General features: G+C 52.1%; 2 protein-coding genes across 3 annotated transcripts in view; one reads left to right on the top strand and one right to left on the bottom strand.

Moving 5' to 3' along the window:
• PYGB (glycogen phosphorylase B) overlaps positions 1-5,322 on the top strand; it is a 58,573-nt gene extending 53,251 nt beyond the window's left edge. The window contains exons 18-20 of the mRNA XM_060610474.3: positions 1,018-1,152; positions 2,422-2,488; positions 3,839-5,322. Of these exons, the coding sequence (XP_060466457.1) occupies positions 1,018-1,152; positions 2,422-2,488; positions 3,839-3,991 (355 nt within the window). The 3' untranslated portion in view covers positions 3,992-5,322. The remainder of the gene's footprint in view (positions 1-1,017; positions 1,153-2,421; positions 2,489-3,838) is intronic.
• A 2,402-nt stretch (positions 5,323-7,724) lies between these two features.
• The window catches only part of ABHD12 (abhydrolase domain containing 12, lysophospholipase), an 84,952-nt gene continuing 72,502 nt past the window's right edge, over positions 7,725-20,174 (bottom strand). For both annotated transcript variants that reach the window (XM_060610529.3, XM_060610535.2), the window contains exons 6-13: positions 18,498-18,543; positions 16,060-16,189; positions 14,937-14,974; positions 14,386-14,465; positions 13,285-13,367; positions 10,884-10,962; positions 9,574-9,701; positions 7,725-8,409 (exon numbers count right to left, since the gene is read on the bottom strand). In XM_060610529.3, the coding sequence (XP_060466512.1) occupies positions 8,370-8,409; positions 9,574-9,701; positions 10,884-10,962; positions 13,285-13,367; positions 14,386-14,465; positions 14,937-14,974; positions 16,060-16,189; positions 18,498-18,543 (624 nt within the window). In that variant the 3' untranslated portion in view covers positions 7,725-8,369. The remainder of the gene's footprint in view (positions 8,410-9,573; positions 9,702-10,883; positions 10,963-13,284; positions 13,368-14,385; positions 14,466-14,936; positions 14,975-16,059; positions 16,190-18,497; positions 18,544-20,174) is intronic.

Below are 20,174 nucleotides of genomic sequence, written 5' to 3'. Positions count from 1 at the left end.
GGCCAGATTCTGTAAAGTAACCCTTGAAATAGTTTCATGTTTACAGACAAGTTGCAAAGATAGCACAGAGTCCTATAGACCCTTCTGCCATCTCCCCTGTTGCTTACATTTTCCTAATTAAAGTCATACGTTATCAAAATTAGGTAACCAGTAGTGGTGCATTGTTATTTATTAACGTCCATACTTAGTGTTTCCCATGAATGTCCTTTTCTGTCCTAGGATCCCTTCCAGGGCACCCCTCTGTGTTTAGATAGCAGGTCTCCTGTCTCCTCTGGTCTGTGACATTTTCTCAGCCTTTCCTCATGTTTCATGACCTTGGACACTCTTGATCATGACTGTGGACACTCTTGAGTCTGGCCCTAGCCTGATTCTGAACAATAATTAAAAAGAAAAGACAGTATTGCCTAATTGTCTAAAAGCCCTCAGGGGAGTTGGTGAGGCCTCAGGCACCAGCCGGGTGAAAACCCAAATGTCACCTAAAAAGTCACAGCTTCAAGATGAGTTAGATGTCTCAGCTTGAGAGTACACTGCCCCATATGCCCTTTCCTACCTGCCCCTTATTTGGGCTTTCTGCTCCATCCCGTGTTCTGAGACTGCATATCTGCTCCATGCTTCCCTCCCCAACTCCCTGATGGCCAAGGACTGTTGTGTCTGGTTGTGTCTGGTTTATGCTTCATTTCCTTCTTCATTGTCCCAGTGGCAGGGGGCAGGGTGGTGGCAGGAAGCAGGGGGCATCGTTAAGGGCAGGGTGCAGCAAGGTGGGGTGGAGATGGCATGCAGCAGGCCAGTTCTCAAGCAGCCTCCTGTAGGAGTGTGATAGTGCCATGCCAGTGATTGTGTGTCTTCCAGCAATCACAAGGAGCCGGTGGGATTCATTCTGCACACCCAGCACATCACTGCAGGGCCCAGCAGCACTTGGGCCTGGAGCCTGGGGCAGTCTCGGACCAGGAAGGTGCCCAGTACAAACAGCCCTGCAGCTCACCCTGAAGGCTGACGCTTGGCCCCACCTCCCCACAGGTACAATGCCAGAGAGTACTACGACCGCCTGCCTGAGCTGAAGCAGGCCGTGGACCAGATCAGCAGTGGTTTCTTTTCTCCCAAGGATCCAGACTGCTTCAGGGACATTGTCAACATGCTGCTGAACCACGACAGGTTTGTCCTTATGTCCTTCCCCACTGGCTGGTCAGATAGATGGGTCCTCCTGGTGGGCTCAAGACTGCACTTTGGGAGTGACCCTGGACCGAGGTGAGGCTGGCTCCCTACCCCAGCCCATGGGCAGAGCCTCAGGCCGCCAACCTTGACATGCTATACCCAGGGCCTGCTGTGGTCTCTGGAGGTGCTTGAATGCTGGGGGACCCTGGTGGTAGGGATTGCTGGTTCATGATCTGGCCCTAGGCCCCCCAGCACTGGCTGACCCACAGAACGGCATGACAAGCAGAAGGTGGTTTCAGATGGGGCTGCCTGGAGGCATTTCCTGAGTCCTCTCTTCCCTGGGGAGAACAGGAGTCTGGGCAGGACACACCAGAAACCTCCAGGAAATGGGGGGTGAGGGGCACTGTGCCTCCACAGTCATGGTCCTGCAGTCCCAGCTGAGGCAAATGTTGGCCGGTGGTGACACAGAGTGGTTAAAATGGAATTAACTTGTGACATAAAGTACGATGTAGTTAATGGTTTTTTACAACACAACTATCCCTGATTATAACATCCACATTTACAGACTCACTAATTTACAGCAGGTCAGCAATGCCACTTGCCCTCTTTTGACAGTTCTTTGCTCCACCCTGTTGGTAAGAATCCTTGAATCTGGCAAATGCTGAGAATTGACCTCTGTTCCACTCTCAGTTGCCTTTGGATTGGTTTTGTCTATTGCTCTTCCCATGAGTGCTGTGAGCTGGTGTCAGATCAGATTGCAGACCCACACATACAGGGCTGGGAGCTGGGCCCTGGCTCAGTCTGTGATCAAGGAAAAATTTAGCCATTTCATGAATTGTCCCTGTGACTCCATCATAAACAAAAATGCATTTCTGTGTTCATAAATCCTACATTTTTACCCACAACATCCTTTCTCTAGACCACCAATTTTTGGCCCAGTTAGACCTGGGAACAGATGGCTGCGTAGAGCCTCACTGTCATCCTGTGCCCCCTCACCTGGGAGATGGAGTCCGCAGGAAGCCTCTCAGCCTGTGTGGCTCTACCCCACATGCATGGAGAGGGTGCATTGGAAACACCCACTTCTTTAAAGAAACATAGGCTTAAAACAAGGATTTTATAGAATAGTACCCCAGGACAAAAGTATTGCTCATTAGAGCCACCTCTGTGGCCAGGTGGGCTCTGTCATCCTAAAGTGTGAGGACCTGGATGGCTGGGACCTGTTTCCTGACCACCTGCCACGGTGGACCACCCTCTTGTCTCCCATTTCAGGTTCAAGGTGTTTGCAGATTATGAAGCGTATGTGGCATGCCAGGCCCAGGTGGACCAGCTGTACAGGGTATGGTTCTCGGGCCCCAGAGCTGGTGGGGGCGGCCCTGGCAGGATAGCAGCAGGGGACATCTATGAGGTCCAGTCCCGGGAGGTCATAGTTCACCGTTGAGCTGCATCATGGACTCAGGCTGAATGGGGCTGCTTCCACTCAGACTGACTTAGCCATCTCTCTGCTCGCCCCTGGTAAAGGCTAGTGCCCCTGGGACCAGGCCGCTGTCCACACTGGCACGTTTCCACACAGCCTGCGAGCAGCTGCCGCAGAACACAAGTGAGCAGGACAGGAGTTTCCTTCCTGCAGACGGCAGAGGCAATGGGCAATGCCTCAGCCTGTGGTCTGCACTCCCATGTGGCTATGATCAGGAGGGTGCAGGGAGCAGGTGTGGAGCCAGGAAGACTTGTATGTGCACACAGAAAGCCTGTGTTTAAAATGAGAATGGGAATGCTTCCTTGGAAAAGTGTGAGCTTCAATGTTAAGTAGAGTGAGGTACCCATAGCTGTGAGGAGCAGCCTTTTTAGGGCAGGACCACTGCAGCCAGCTCCCTACTCCTTGGTAAAAGTGGACAAGGGAGGTCCTGTTTTCTGTGTGGAGCATGTGCTGGCCAGTGTCCCTGGGGGAGTGGGTGTCTCCATGTGGGGTCTCGAGGGTGTCCCTTGGTGCCCTCTTCTCTCCCCTTTCCTGGGGGTGGGGAGGGGAGGCAGTGGGAGAGGACTCTGGCTACCATGGTGTGACCGCAGAGTTGTGGGTCGGATGGATTATTTCCCAGGTTCTTGGACAAGGCCTGTGGGATTTGTATTTCTGATTTGTTGCTGTTCTGGCCCCCACCCCCTGCCCTTAGGAAAGCTGTCCTTCGGGACCCATGAAAGAATGGGGGGGGGGGATGGGAAACTGAGTGACTAGGCAGGGCTCTGGGGGGATCCTTTGCTCCTCTGACCCAGACCTCAGCACAGTGTGCCCTTTCGGGAAGACTCCTCTTGGTGCTGGCTCAGTCTACGGGTGGTTGCCAGGCTCTGGGGGAAGCTGTGGATGGGAGACCACCTGGCCATTTTCCCTGGATCCAGCCAGTGGCAAGTACTCACCTGGTGGTATTTCTTTGTCATGGTGGGCCGTGCCCCAGAGGACATGGTGCATTTTGAGGTCCGGGACCTTCTCAGACTCCTTGCCCTTGTATCTAATCATCTGGTAGCTTTTCTGGTTGGTGGGTCCCCCCATTTGAATGAGCTGTTGATTGCAATTTCCTCTTTGTTCATCAAGCTTCCCAGGGGCTAAGAGCTCATCTGGGAACAGTCCTGAAGTTCTGGAAGTGCAGGTTGTCTTATGTGGTGCCTAGGATTACTCAGCCTCTCCTTCCCTCTGCAGAACCCCAGGGAGTGGACCAAGAAGGTCATCAGGAACATTGCCTGCTCAGGCAAGTTCTCCAGTGACCGGACCATCACAGAGTATGCCCGGGACATCTGGGGCGTGGAGCCCTCTGACCTGCAGATCCCACCCCCCAATCTCCCCAAGGATTAGGAGCCCTGGCAGTGGCCTTGCTTGTTTCAGTGCTGTTTCTGGAGGGCCATGGGGATCGTGGTGGTGGCTTGGGGTGGGAAAGGAAGGAAAGATGTAAAGAATGAGATGTTCCCAGTTTTCTGCAGGAAATTGGGGCTCACAGCACTGACCAGGGCAGCTGGCCCCGCAGCTTTAGCCCATCTGTCCCAAGGAGGTGGGGAAGGTGGAGCCACCTGCTGGGCTCCTCTGAGACCTTGCATGCACCTTGCAGTGAGCTTGTTTTTAGTTTTGAGCTTTTGGATTCTGGGGTCTGGGCAGGTAGCTGTGGCAAAGCCTGGGGAACTATGTGTTTCTGCACTACATGGGCTACCCAGCTGGTGTGGGTTTCTGACCTCCCTGGCCCAGCTGTGCTCCTGGCTGTGCTGGGAGGGTCCAGTACTCCAAGCCAAGTCTGCAACTGCTATGTAGGTGCTCTGGCCCAAGTTTCCAGACTGATCAGATAAAGGGGCCCTGGATGAGTGAGGGTCACATGGATGAGGACACCTGTGTCCGGCATTTCGGGGGTTTGGGCTAGGACAAGGCTGGCTGATGCAAAGTTAGCTTGGTTTTGCTTTTTCAAGAGAAAAATTAACTTCACAGGAAAATGAAAGTAGCTGAAGCCTTTTCTCATTTTAGCAACTAAAAATTGTACTTCTGAAATTTTGTCCTGGGTTGGCCCAGCCCTGGGGGCCTGGGATGGAGTCACTGCCTTTGCTGGAAAGGCTGATAGCCCAGCCCCTGCTGCAGATCCATGCCCTCCTTGTACCCCTGCCCTGTCCTGGGGGCTGTGTCTCCTGTCTTACACATGAGGCTAGTCTCCTGTCTCCCTCCCTGTCTACGAGTACAACCAAGATGGTCTAGGAAAAGGACTGAGCAGGCCCAGAAGGGAGCCCACTTTTCCACTCTGCCTGGATGGCAGGCTGGTGGCCGTAAGGGTGGGTGAGCCCCTCTCAGCTGCCCAGAGGAGAGAGCCAGGAAGCAGCCTGGCACGCTTCACTGCAGGCTTATTGGAGACACGGGTGGGAAGCGCCCTTTCCGAGGCTCTGCCTCCTTGCATGCTGGATCTCAGTGGCACAGGGTTCTGTCCTCACCCCGGGTCCTGACTGCTCACAGAACCAGGCCATGGAGGATTTGCTCACATGCACACTTCACCAGAGCTGCAGAGGTCTGGTGGGGAGGCCCACATTCCAGGGCTGTGGTTGAATCCATGACACCCTCTGCTGCCCCATTTCTTAGGCCACATGTGGACCCATCACTGTGCCACTTGCTGTTACTGCCTTGTGTGAGAAAATGATTAAACCTTCCTGCCTGTGCTTGGTTGACCTGAACTGTTTTATTCTGTGCTGAGAGCAGGGTGGGAGTTGGGTGGTGTGGGCCTCAGATCCTCCGCTGTAACAGCCCGTCACTGTGGGATTAAGGACAGACCACATTCTCCTATCCCAGCTGTGAGTGGGACTTAAGAGTATGTGTGCTGAACTGCCAGCTCACAAAAGAATCATCTAATCTGCTTCATAAACTTATCTGTGTGTTGGCATTTTGGGTGCAAATTGCATTGGTTCTTTTTGCACCTGTCTTCTGCCACCCACTCCTGGCCCTGGAAAGTGGAATGCTCCAAAAAACCAGAGCATTTCCCCCTAAATTGTGTAGCTGCAGGCTGAATCAAAGTCCAGGAGAGACATGAACTTGGGGTTGTTACACAAAGAACCTGAGAACTGCAGGCCACTGGGGCACCATGGGCCCTGCTGGGGTGGTCTTGGGTCTGGGGACATGCTTAGTATTTTTTTTATTTTGAGAGAGAGTATGAGCAGGGGAGGGGCAGAGAGGGAGAGAGAATCCCAAGTAGGCTCCACTATGTCAGCGCAGAGCCCTACTCTGGGCTCGATCCCAGGAATCGTGAGATCATGAACTGAAACTGAAATCAAGAGCCACTCAACCTGAGACACCCAGGCACCCCCTGCATATTTTTTAAGTAGGCTCCTTGCCCAATGTAGGGCTTCAACTCAACGGCCCTGGGATCAAGAGTGGGAATGCTCTACCGACTGAGCCAGCCAGGTGCCCCAGGACATGTGTATTAACTGCAAAATTTACAGCTGTGCATGTCTTGATCTTTTTTTTTTTCTTCAAGGATTGGTTTTGTAACCATCAGTGGTTACATCTGTCCTAGGCCATCATAGGTTTAGTTAATAGAAGCCAGCGGGTGGGGGTGCTTGGACCTGATTAGCTGACCCAATGGCCCAGCAACTGCCCCTCCAGTGCTTACTGCCTCTTTAGTGCTTTCTCCTCTTCACTCCACCTGTCAAAATACCAACACTTGTATTTTACTTCATATCCTATCCCCCAGCCCACCCCATGAAGATCTGAGGCAGCTCACACACACAAAATATTAAACAGGGTGAAGACTGGCTCACCCAGGGTGGGCTGGGTCTGAGACCACGTGCCAGCAGGTCACATCGTGTCACTGATGGAAGTGGGCTGGGAAGGCGGCTCTGTCTCAGGGCCTCCATGATAGAGCCAGTAGAGGGTGCCATGTCTGAGGAAGGGCTGTCAGGTCCAATGAGCACAATACGCAGAGCAGTTACACAGGAAGACACTACGGGATGGGGCCATGTGCCCCAGCTCTGAGAGGTGCAAAACATGCACCCTGGGGATGGGTTGGTGTCTTGCAGGCAGTGCTCACACCCAAATTAGATGCCAGGAGTCAGCAGGGAACCCGTCCAATAAGAGAAAAATAAATATTCGGACATAAACTGACTTTAGGAGTCTGTTCACATTTCAACCTATTTAAGAACGGTGTGATTTCCCCAACATGAGAATCACTGTAGGCAGCTTGAAGGTGCTTCATTAAGAAGGTATAACGAGTGTTGACCTCTGGGCCCCCTAGCCTGCCCACAGCTGCTAACAATGGCCTATGACCTTGAAGAACAGGTAGACTGGTGAACAAGGTCCTCCATACCCCCCAGGGAATTTTTCAGCTGCCAAGACTAGACAGTCCCAGAGCCTTAGGACCTAGGAGAAAGTCCCACCATCAGAAGAATCGGGTCCCAGGTGGGTTTACATCCTCTGGTCTGGGTCATACCTCTGTACTTGCACAGCAGGGGTAGGACAGTCCCCTGTGGGGGCAGCTTGAAACCTTCTTTCTTCTTAAGCCATGAACCTTCTCACTCCCAGGTTACTGAGCCCAGACGTAAGAATCTGGCCCTTTACCAGCACCCAGTGGTGAGAAGCAGGATTTTTAGAGGGTGCCAGGTGGAGGCAGCAGAACTGCAGGGGACACTGGTTTGGCAAAAAAGCTGAATACCAAAAGAGCCACCCCCAGTGAATAATTGAGGTGGTGCTCATGGGCCAGAACTAGAAACCCTGCACTCCAGGGCCCCAAGTTCTTTCATGGACCCCTGCCAGGGGCTCGCTTGGGGTCTGTGGGTGAAACCCAAGAGCCTGCTGATCAATACCAGCATCCAGCAACCTTGCTAAGTGTGAGGTTGAAGAGAGCCTAAATTTTATGCCATCTAACTCATCTGGAGAAACAGTGACCCCATGAATACATCTTTCCCTGAGACAACACCACTCCTTGAGTTGACCTCTATCCACATCTGGAAGAAGGGAGAAAAGGAATGCCCAGGGTCCCTAGCCTTGTAGAGCTGCACCTCCTCCCATGTGGCTGGCTCTCAGCATGGCCTGGGGGCAGCTGGAAACATCACTGAGAACACAACAAACAGACCACCACCACGATTTTATTCTTAAATAAATGCTCAGTCTAAGGCCAGGTTAGGCAGACAGGTGGGCAGAAAGCAGAGGAAGTGCAGGTCATGGGCACCTCCCCCGCTCTGAGAGGTGGGGCCCGCCCAAAGAGGCAGGGATGGCCTATGTAGGCAAGCAGGGTGTTCCAGGTGGGAGGGGCCAGTCAAACCATTAGAGTCCATTCTGTGTGTGCCAGGAAGGGACAGATGAATCCATCTCCCCATAATCTCACCAATGGTGCTGGAAAGCTCAGCGTGGTCCCAATACCCCATGCTTCCTGCACTTGGCTCCCCATGCCCAGCTCAGGAAGTGTGGGATCAACCAGCTGGAGGCTGGCCTGCTCTGTCACTGTCTTCCCAACAAGAGCTCAGGTTGAATGGCAACAAGAGGGAGAGGGGATCACATGCCTGCAATCTGTGTTTTCCACAAGGATCCGTGCTCCCAGCCATCTGGGGCAGGTGCCTCAGGTCTGCCGGGGCCTCCTCTGCCTGCCCCAGCTGGCATCTGAGTCCTCTCTCCAGGGGCATCGAAGATGCTGGCACCCCCTGGGCTCCAGAGTGCCAGGCTGCCAGAGCGAAGGAGAGGAGGGCAGAGGTCTTCATGCTCCTTTAGGCAGCAAGACTCAGTGCTGGCGCCCAGGTTCTGACTTCCCCAGGAATTCCCTAGACCAGGTGAGGACAACCATCAGCCAAACCCTGAGCCCACACCAGAGGTCCTGCCCCCTATGATCCTCAAAGGGCCCACCTGAGAAGGAGCCTGGAGGACCACCCCTACTCAGAAAGCCCGAGTTAAACAAACAGGTCACCAATGGCATTGGCTTGGTCAAATCCCAACCCTGTAGGATGAAGACCAGGTAACAGGCTACTATTCTTTGTTCTAAACTCTGAGCTATACTCTGGGCTAAATTTTCTGCATCATATTCCTTTTATGCTGGGGAAAATGACAACTCTAGAGCAAACCCACACACTCAGCTCACAGTCCCATCTCGGCAACCCAGGTCCATGATGCAGGAAATGGCAAACTGCTAAAGAAATGCAGCTTTGCCTCTGGACCTGCCAAGGCAGCCACAAGAGAGCTGAAGTGTGATGGGATAAAATTCAAGATGGCTGATTCAAATACTTCCATGCTCAGCTGCCCCAAGAAGGTGAATTCGCACCTGGGCCGGGAAGTGGACGGCTGCCTGCACCTTAGGTGGGAGGCAGGGAGACTTGGCAGCACCTGCCTGAGTGATGGAATAGGTCCCAGCACAAAAGCCTGGGCTCCTGGGTGGGGCCAGGCTGTGTCCAGTCCACACTGCCCTTTGCCACCGCCTTGCCCTTCAGGCTTGGTCTCTGTACCCAGGCACAAGACGGTTGCCCATGGCCAAAGCCCATGCCCTGGCCCTGGACAGTGGCCATCATGATGCAGCCAGGAGCACAGCCTCCCTTCAAGAAGCAGCTGGGGACAAATAAGCTTTTGAGAGCTAGCCCAGAGTCTCCCAAGTGCTGTGTGCACAGGGGCAGGACCTGACGGGTATGTGGGAAGGGACTGAGGCCTGACCTGCAGTGGCTGGGGTGCATGTCTACATGCTGGATGCTCCCCTGAGCATGGTGTCCATGCAGGCCGCACAGCCCATACCACAGGGAAATCACTGCCCTGTCTGATCATGGGAATGGTCCAGAAGGGAGGGGTGATAAACACTCAACCCCTCTCCATGGAGATGAAAGGCTCTTGAATCACAGTGATTCCTGGCCCCACTGAGGCAGCTTTAGAGGCTATGGCTGCTGCATGCCTGGCCTGAGCCGTCACCACCCAGGCGAGTTCCTGGTGAGGGGAGAATGCCTCACCTCAGTATCCGTGGGAGCTCAGGGCTCTTGTAGATATACTTGTGCCTGTAGCCGAGGTCTGAGTGAAAGGGAATAAACTGAACTTTGAAGTCTCGGAAGCTTCGAGATGGAGCAGCGATGTTGTAGAGCTGGGATGAGGAATAGATGGGTCAGCACCCACAGATGGCAGCCCTGTGGGCAACCTGCCTGGTGGTCTCCCCACTATAGAGACCAGTGAGTGGCTGCTGCCTCCAAAGAGCAACCCAAGCTCCCAGCAAATAGCACTGCTGCAGCCTGCATGGCCTGGCCCGGGGAAAGGGGTGCTAGCAGGAGCCCAGCCCAGCCTTGGCTCCTCGGCCTGACGTTTGAGACCCTCTGTCCTCATGCCTATCTCCCAGATGGCCTTTCCTCAGAGGGCGGCAAGGTGGATGAGCCCACATTATGGGAAGAGCTGCCTGCTGTGAAATGGTATGCTGGCCAGAGTGCCCGGAGAAGTCCCACTGGTGGAGGATGCTGGGCATCCACCTCAGACTTCACTGTGTGCCGGGGTCAAGGTCAGTCAGCAGGTTGGCTCACAATCCCTCCCACCCTGGAGACTGCTCGGCTCTGTGGGTCTGGGTATCTGCTGCTGGGCAGTCCTGTGTGCCTGCACTCTCTGAAGGGAGGGGACCTGGCCCTGCTGGAACTTGCTGGCACCCGGGCCTCACTCCCTCTAGGTTGCCCCTGTCCCTCACCATCACCATGCCAGGTGGTGCTCTCTCCATAGCACTCTCACTTACATATCTAGTGCTGCTTCCTGGCAGCAAAGGCAAAGCAAACTCAGCAAAAGCAAACACGGAGGCCCCACAACAGCATGGCATTTCTGTCATCAGTCCAATCCCAAAAACAAGAGAACAGACAAGAGGTCTGTATGAAGTCTACTGACTGAGACCCCCATGTTGGAGCCAAGGTGGGGCCACATCCTCCTCCTTGAGAGTTCTTTCCCTCCAGCCAACAACCAGTGAGTCCTCCTGCTGAATACCAGGTAGTGAAGTCCCTGTCACCCCAAGACCTCTGCACAGGGACCGGGAGCCATCTGCTTACTTCTCAGGTCTCCTCTGGCCATCACCAAATGTGCTGGTAAAGACGTTCACACCCTCAAACTTACCTTTGCTGATAAGGCATCAACTGTTGGCCTCCACCCCAATCCTGCTGACCTCCCTTGCTGTTCTCTTCCTCACAAGGGGCACCTGCCAGCAGCAGGACTCCCTCCACATCTGCCTAGGCCCAGCTGGCCCAAATGGGAGCCTGCTAGATGCCTGCCCACACCGGGAGTAGCGCCTGACACCCACCTTTCTGCCGAGCTGGAAGGGCACAACTGGGTCGTCCTCAGCATGCAGGATGAGCAGGGAGCAGGAGATGTGCTTCACACTGTGGGAGGAGAAGGCACTAGACCAGGACCCTGGGAGTCTCTAGCCCTGCCTGTGGTTCAACAGCTACAATTCTGCTGGGCTTTTCACTAGAGAACTAAGTTGATTTCTCATATATCTCTACCAACATCTATTCAGTCAAGTCTAGAGATGGATTCACTCACCAAATCTGGCCCCTCCCTGTGTATTTTCTGAAAATTGAAAATAATTATTTTTGCCACTAGACATATTCTTTAAAAGTTACAAAACAGGGACGCCTGGGTGGCTCGGTCGGTTGAGTGTCTACTCTTGATTTTGGCTGAGGTCATGATCTCAGGGTCTCAGAAGCCTACTTAAGATCCTCTCCCCAACTCCCCACTTGCACATGAACACACACACTCTCTTTCTTAAACAAGTTACAAAACAGTATTTACATATCAAATAACTTAGGTGGTCCAGGAAATTTATTGCAAATGAATGCTACTAGCAATATGTTGGTAAAAAAGTCCATTACCTCTAACTTGTCTTTGTTGAAAAGGACATTTAAGGTACTCCTGAATGTTTACAAATAAATTAACATTTTCAATAGGTTCACATAATTCAAACCCTCCAATAAACCACATAATGGATGGGCTGTGGGACTGGATAGGCCCCGGAGTCTCTTGGCGGCCCCTCACTAAGCTCTCAGGTGAGCTGGTAGATATGGCACCCACCTGGTCCTGGTGGTTGCATTCTGATCTGGGGGCTCCATGAGGGCAGCACTGGGCAAGCCTGCCACCTGGCAGGACCTGGGCCAGGAGGCCTGACGCCCCACCAACGCCGAGCCCAGACAGCAAGTCTGCGCTTCTGCTAGTGGCACACCCGTATGCCCACTCTCCCCCTGTTCTGCTTCCAGGGAGGAGCATTTCTGGTGTGCGGGTGACACTGTGATAGTGGAATGGCTCATCTTTGCAGAATTTCCACAATAAGTAGTATGTCCTAACCTCTGCCCGCTCTGGGAAAGGCCTAGTTCCTATGCTGTCACCTTAGCAAGTATTTGGCAACCAAGCTGCCCAAGTGGGGGCTCCTGACTTCCAGTGGGTGAAGTAGTGCTGGCCCCCTAATGCTCAGCTGGGAGCGGGACCCAACACTCACTGTGGTGCTTGTTGTTGCGGTTTTAGAAGCAATCTTGCTTATTCAGATAACTCTTCTTTAAGTTCCTAAACAATAATATTTACAAACCAGCAGGTTTGGGGTTATGTTTGCTCAAATTTTAGTTTGTTCTATTTTTAGAACCAAAACACATAATTAAGGGGAAAAATATTCCATTTTTTCACATTCTGTTTCAAAGTGTAGACTTTAAATGCTAACTGAACATTTAGATAAGAATTTTTATCCTTTCCTTTTAATTTTTTTTGAAGAGATTAAAACCCATGAAATAAAGATATCACAAAGACAACATCAACAGAATCTGAACATTGTTCAAAGAAAGAATCCTTAACTAGAATTTTTAACTGTTGGTTGACCTAACAGAATTTTTTTTTAATCAAGTATTCTTTCTTATTTTTTTTAAGTTTATTCACTATTTTGAGAGAGAGACAGAGAGAGTGCAAGCAGGGAAGGGGCAGAGAGAGGAAGAGAGAGAGAATCCCAAGAAGGCTCCATGCTATCAGCACAGAGCCCCACTTGGGGCTTGATCTCACTAACCGTGAGGTCATGACCTGAGCCGAAACCAAGAATGTTTAACTGACTGAGCCACCCAGGTACCCTTAGAAACATTTTTTTTTTAATGTTTTTTATTTATTTTTGAGAGAGAGGGAGACAGAGTGCGAGTGGGGGAGGAGCAGAGAGAGAGGAAGATACAGAATCTGAAGCAGGCTCCAGACTCTGAGCTGTCAGCAACAGAGACCGACATGGGGCTCAAACCCACAAACCATGAGATCATGACATGAGCTGAAGTCAGACGCTTAACCGACTGAGCCACCCAGGCACCCTACCCTTAGAAATATTTTTAATAATGAACTTTGTAACATCTTTCTATAACCAAACATAAATCAAATGGGTGAGGCAGTCATTTTTTGAGTAACAGTTACTATTACTGCTTTAGAACCTGTCAGAAGTTCTGGTTTTGGCGGACTATTCACAAATAAAACAACTATGTGGGCATGTTGTCTTTCTATTGCTTTAAAGCCATAGTCTTCAAAACCCTTTCTCTAAGTTGCAGCTGTCAGCCTGACCTGCCCTTTATGAAGGTCAAATGGTTAGAGAAGAACCCCCAGTATTCAGAATTCCATCCTATTTAAGTGACTAGTCCTGGGGGTGCTTTTCTAAATTCAAAAATGAGGTTTTCTACTACAGTACTCACTTTTCATCATTAGCAAATTTAATTCCACTGCTTGTAATGGGGTCGAGGAAGAACCAGTCAAACCCAGGGAAGTATCGATATATCTGAAGGCGACATGGAAACAACGTGCAGAAGCATCAATTAAAACAGCCATGGAGAAGTCAAGGGTGTTGAGTGCCCAGGGGTCTCCTCTGCTTCTGAGCTGGCTGACCTGTTGCCCCACCAAAGCTGTGCTGGGGTCCCCTGCCACCCTTGTCCCTGGACCACAGACTCCCTTCTAGAAGGGCCCCTGGACTGGCCATAGTGGGGTTGCCCACAAAATGGGCTCCCACACCTCAGACCAGCAGTTGGGACTGGCTCAGAGACCATACTTCCCACAGACATCAGGGCCTCCACCCCTGGGAAAACAGGGACTCATGTAACTTGGGCGAAAGCAACATCAAAGAAGTAAGACTATATAGAGGACTCCTCTGGTCTGCAACAGAGCAGCATGAGGTCAGGTGGTAAGCCACCCCCTCCACCCCCCCCCCCCCCCAGAACACATGGTCAGCCAAGAAGCAGTGGGACAGAAGAGGACACAGAGAAGCCCCAGAGGATCCAAGGCCTTGATCCTGACAGGTAAGGAGGGCCTGATTCACTCTGGAATCCCCAGTAGGGTTTACCTGGGGCATCACCTGGAGACACGACTGGGAGAGCCTGGCAGCTTGCTGAGCACCATCCATGTGGACAGAGAGCAGGTGCACCCACCAGCTCCATGTCTGGGGAAGCAGCCAGGATAGCAGCTACCAGCCCGGGCTGGACCCCATGGGGCAAAGATGCCGGGTAGGCAAACCATGCCACAGAAACAAGGCCTCCTCAGGGTCCTGCTGCCCTTAGATGACCCAGCTGTAAACCCATCCTTCTCCCTGGCCGTAGAGTTTTAACATTCCCGGACAGCTCTGTAGTCAGGCCAGTGCCCCAAACTAAACAAGGATTAATTTTTAATAAAATCTATATTCATTAGAATATTTAAATCATGTTTTATCATTATTTTCACTTTATACTTATTTACATAAAAGTTTCCTTTATAGTAATTATTTTAATAATGAAACTAGGCCAATTTTTAATAATATCTGTACTTGCCACTGAGAACGGATGGCTCTTAGCTTCTTCACGGATATTAGTGAATGGAGATTCCAATATAAGAGCATCGGGAGGCGTCTCTAGATAAATAAAACAAATAGGGAGCTCTGAGGTGGGCAAGAAGTCCCCACGGGGGAACTATGGGAGGGACTGGACCATGGACCCCAGCTGCCCGCCCAGCCAGCCTGCATGGTTGGTGCTCGGGAAGTGCCCATGCAAGGGGCCCACACAGGGGACACTTGGGTGACCATGATTCGCTCCCCAAACCACACCTCCTAGAACTGTGTATCAGGAGCCCAACCCCTGAGGAGACTCTGCCAGCTACTTGAGAATCCATGGGGAAGGCAGGCCTGGTTCAGCTGAGGGTCTGCCCAGACCCTGGCCTCAACGCCCAGCCCACAGGACTCCGAGAAGACACCAAACGCTATTGCTGTGCCGCTCGTCCATCAGCACCCACCTCTCAAACATGCTGCCTGCCCTGCCCAGGCCCCAAGACCAGGAGGAGGCTGTGCCCACACAACCAGGACTCGAATTGACACACAAGCCCCTACCTCGCTCACAGAGGCGCCGCACCAGGTTTGTTGCCACTCTGAGAAGGGAGGAAGAAACAGTTCAGTTGTATGATGACAAAAGTTGTTTTAAAGAAGACTGTTCTAGTCTTGAAAGTGGCCAGAGAAGAGGTAGGATCTATGAAGTGGTTGGTGGGGCTCCAGGGGTGGGGGAGGGTGTGGACAAAGATGCCCCAGGACTGTGGTAGGCCCTGCTGCCCCTGCCATCAGCCAAACCCTCTGACAAGGATGGCGATGAGAGCCCCCAGGGCTCTTGCTGTCCCATGCAGACAGCCACGGCAGGACTGCCTGCTCCTCACTCTGCCCAGGCTCCTCTCTGCAGGCACATGCTTCACTCTCCCCGGCACTTCCCAGCCCATAGAACCCACCCAACTGCAGCACACTGTCTGAGGTGAGAAGCAAGGGGACAAGGGGGCCACAGCCACTGCACCCAAAGGAAAGGCTGTTGGAAAGGGACAGCTGCTGAAGGTCTTGGGACTCTGGGCCTTGAGCGCAGTGCTCCTTTTAGAAACACTCTGGACCTTACATCAGCAGAAGCGGTTCAGGCGGCCCCAAATGGAATATTAAACTGCTTCTCGTCTTGGCAGATGTAGGAAGGAAAGCACCCACTGCTGCCTCCCCAAAGTTCTCTGGTAAGCCAAATACAGGCTAAATGCATGTCATCAAAGCCCTGGCACTCAGGCTTGCCAGCCAGCACCTTCCCTCCAAAGCCAGGAGATGCAGAGCTCGAGTGCATCCAGGACTCCAGCCCTGTCCCGTTCTGCTCTGAAGACCTCTCCCTGAGGCATACTTTTACGGCAAGTGTGCCCATCCTTCCTGCAGAGGGAGATGGCCACCCCACGACTGCCCATGTGTGTCTCAAGTCACTTGTTGGGTTGAGGAGTTAAAGTAGCTCAAACTCTTCATGGTCTTCTGTAGCTCAAACTCTTCATGGCCTTCTGTGGTGCTTGATCCCCTGCCCCACCATGGGAATGAGGGACAAGGCTTGCTGGGACTAAGGGTGTCATCGGATCCAGAAGCCACTAGGGCACTCTTTGAGAGATCAGGTAGTAAGTTGCCCTGTGAAAACCTGTTCCCCCAAGGCTCTATCATGCTGCAAACTCACCCAGTGCCTAGGGAATGACCCCAAATATATACAGGGTTGTCTCCACTTCTTGCTTTGATCCAGTCAAAAACATGGAGTGCGTCATACGTCATGCCTCGCTCCGATGGCGTTCCTACTGAGTCTCCCCACCCTGGATGGAGAGGAGCAGCAAGTGGAGGAAGTTAAACCCAGCTCGTGGAAACTCTTGAGGAGCAGGCTCATCCCTTTCTTTCTCAACAGGCAGCCCAGGGCAGTCTGGGGCAATGGAAGTCTCTGCTACCACAAACTATAGCCCCATGTGCAGGGTGTCTGGACAAGCCTGTTCCTACTTCTCCCACTTCCTCACAACCCCAGTTACAACCCCTAAACCCAAACAGCCATCCACACACTCTCATCCTAGTCCAGATGAACAACTGTAGACGGGGGCAGTCTGACACAGATTCCTGCGAGCAAAAAGGACAGCAACCTCCTCAATGCTCAGGGCTTGCTGGTGGCTGGCCCAAGATGAAAGGTCAGTGAGACCCCAGCCCACCCAGGAGCCTCTGTAGGACAGAGCATCCCAGGGGGTCCCTGGGCCCAGTTTGGACTCCACGCCACCTATAGCCCAGCTAAAGACAGATGTGGGAAGTCAGACCAGGGCGTGAGGGAGAGGGATGGATTTCAGGCTCAAGGCAACTCTGACCCAGAAAGGGAAGGGGCTCTTAGCATAGCAGAGGAAAGCTAACCATCTGTGCCCCCGGACTGTATCTTCCCCCAGGGCCCTCCCCCTGGGCTCTTGGAAAGGGCAAGTGCCACTGTCATTTCCAGCAACTCAGCAGTGAGTCATCATCAAATGATCTGAAAGCACCACAAGGCTCAGAAAAAGCCAGTTCTGCTGCATAAGCAAAACCCACAGTTCGTGTGTACATGCCACCTCCCCTGGGCATCCCAAATGCCAGATTAGGGAAAGGACTACGCAGGAGATAATGCCAGACTGAGAGGCTTAGGGCATGGATGGGAGGATGGGACCCAAGGACAGGGAAATGTGGAGACACAGACAGACAGAGACCAGGATAGGGAGACACAGTCAGAGGGTGGGCTTAGAAATGCAGAAACTCAGTGAGAACTGGAAAGAAGAAGTGCTACGAGGGATTTCACTTCCTGGTAGAAGCACAGGGAGATGAACAAGGACGAAGGCCACCCCTTCTCATCACCCTCAGTTCTCCAGCACTCAGCAAGAACAGAAAACCCTTTTTAGCATGGAGAAAAGGATAAGTGGGTGAACTACTTTCCAGATCCTTTATCTGCAGTTTTTCCCAGCCCAGAATTTTCATCATGATGGAACATTCTTCTGTGAAAGAATCATCCCTGTTTTAGGCAGAATAACGGCCCCCACAGAGGTCTGTGTCCTCATCCCTGGAGCCTATGAATATGTTAAATTATGTGGCAAGCAGGGGGACTGAGGATGCAGAAAGAATTCAGGCCACTGATCAGTGAACTGATGGGCAATTATCAGCTCACCCACATGGGTACAAAGTAATCACCAGGGTCTATATAACAAGTGAGAGAGAAAGACCAAAGACAGGGTCAGAGTGACCAGACCCAAGAGGCCATGAGTCAAAGAACAAGGACAGCTTCGAGAAACTGGAAAAGGCAAGGAATCTGATTCTCCCAGAACCTCCTAAAGGGACTGGCCCTGCCAACACCTGGTATTCAGCCCAGAGGCTAAAGATTTTGTACTTTTGACCTCCAGAACTGCAAGATAATAACTCTGTGCTGTTTCAAGACATCAAGTTTGTGGTAATTTGTTACAGAAGCAAGAAGAAACTAACACAACTCCCATATCCTCGCAGTGAGGGTATTGACACCGCTGCCCCACCCCACAAGATCAGGCTAAGCTGGCCAAGCAGCCCTTTGACTTCTGACCTCTGCTGTTGAGACTACAGGAGGCCTATACTTCTCCCAGTCAACACAAAGTATTTTCCTGGCTCATTAAGGTGCACACATCAAACTGTGGGTTTTCAATCTCTTCAGGGGCAAGCCCCCTGATTCATTCAAGAAAGAAAATATATTAAGGGGCAAGAAGAAGAATCTACCTTCTCCTAAGAGTTCTTTTTCCTGCTTTCAGAACTTCAGCAAGACAAGCTCTCCTGCCTATAAACTGTGTCTGCTGACCAGCTTTGGGGGGTTCTGAATCCAATAAAGAAGAAAAAAGACAGTATTTTCTACATTGAAAATGCTGCTGACAGAGGATATATGCTGGGGTTCCAGGCACCGGAGCCTCCACTTCAGGAAGGATGCCCTGCATCTGTGTGAAGGACACACATGGTCCCTCCACCACCTTTCCACATTTGCCATCACCACAGGTTGGGGCACCACAAGCTGCTAGCACTGTTTAAGCCTCTCAGGGTGATGCCTGCACAGCAGACCCTGAAGTGAGCACTGGGAGGGCCCAGACACGCACTTGCAAAAGAACTCACCTCTGTAGTCAAAGGTGACCACGTGGTAACCAAGGGAACTCAGCACCTGTAAAGTGAAAAATAAATATCTGGGCAACAAATCCATGCATCCTGGATCGAGGGCAACTTGCCTCCGACTAAACCCAGCCTAATTCAGTCTTAGTGCCCTGCACACAATGGGAGCTTAATAAAGACTGTTACCATGCTGCCCCATTCCCCATTATAAAACCCAGATGTCAACTGCTGCTACAGGACACGGGTGTGCCCTCTGCCTCAGGAATATAGGAAGAATGGCTCTCCCACAGGTGAGACTGCTAGAGTACCTCCACACTCACATGGGCTCACAGGGCAGACACCCAGAGACCAGAGACCCAGGGGGAGGGCCTCTATGGTGCAGAGACTGCATCTGGGATCCTGACTGCAACCTAGCATTTCTCAGACTTTAAGTTTCTGTTGAATTTTTCTGTTATAAGAACAAAATCCCTCCAGACTGTATGATCTCTTGCATTAGATAACTATTCACAGCCCTTGCCTGAGCCCTCCTGGAGTGTGCCCAGAGCCAAGTGAAAGCTGCCAGCCACAAACTTCCCCCAAATCACCCAAGGCGGTGTGCTCCTTTCTCCTTAGGCTGCCCCAGGGCGGCCTACAGCACTTCCTTCCAGCTCCACGCTGCCTGCCTAGCCTGCACCTCCAGGGTCACACCTGCTCCAGGTAAGAAGCCTTTCTGTGAATACAAACCTCAACTGGGGACCACAGCTCTGCAAGCACACCCCCTCTCTGACTTGATCCAATTCACTCTAGGAAACAAACACACCAAGAGCCCATAGCAGCCCCTGTCCTCGGTGTATGAGGGACAGAGCAGTGCCCACATGATACAGATATTCCCACACATCTGCATCTGTCCCTCTTTGCTGGGTTAGCCAATGCAGACACCCACCCATGTGAGGAGAGGACGTGGGAGATGGCGCGGTGAGGCCCTGGCACTCTGGAGTCAACTATACGTTTCAGGCTCTGAGACTCAAGCTTCTGAAGAAGACAAGCAGGCAGAAGTGAGGGTCTAAAAGCCTGCCTAGGAGACACACTGTCACCTCCCCCGGGTCGGCTGTGGGCCTCCTCCTTGGTGCACCTCCTGCAGAGGTGAGATTTCCATGTGGCAGAGCTCCTGACCCTGCAACTTGGCAGAAGTGTGGCTCCACTTCTGCTCTCAGTAGCACTTGTTTTATAGGAGACACACAGCATTTAACAATTTCAAATGCCTTTAATATAATTGTCAATATCTGGCATCTGATTCCCAAAGTTCATTCATTCTGCTTTTGGAAGCTCTCCCTAGAGGCAGCATTATAGGGAAGCACTCCATGGTAATGGCTTCCGTGAAGGCAGTGTTGGAAAGGCCAATGCTGATCAACTCTCACAAGTACTGGAGGGACTCACTTGTGTTCATGTCTCCTAGGAAGAGCAGTGGGAAACATTTAGGTGATGTTCTCTCCTTCCTATACCATATGGACACCGCTCTGCGCATCACACACACTTTGTATTTTGCTTTGCTTGTTTTACACCGAGTACCCCACTGCCCGTCATCACACTGAGGACCCCACTCCGCCCATCATCCACATTGTGGACCCCACTTTGCCCGTCATCACACTGTGGACCCTACTCCACCCATCATCCACAATGTAGACCCCATTCTTCCCACTATCA

Source organism: Panthera onca, chromosome A3 (genome assembly GCF_046562875.1).
Source record: "Panthera onca isolate mPanOnc1 chromosome A3, mPanOnc1 haplotype 2, whole genome shotgun sequence".
NCBI lineage: Eukaryota > Metazoa > Chordata > Mammalia > Carnivora > Felidae > Panthera > Panthera onca.
This window is presented reverse-complemented; position numbering and strand designations above follow the sequence as displayed.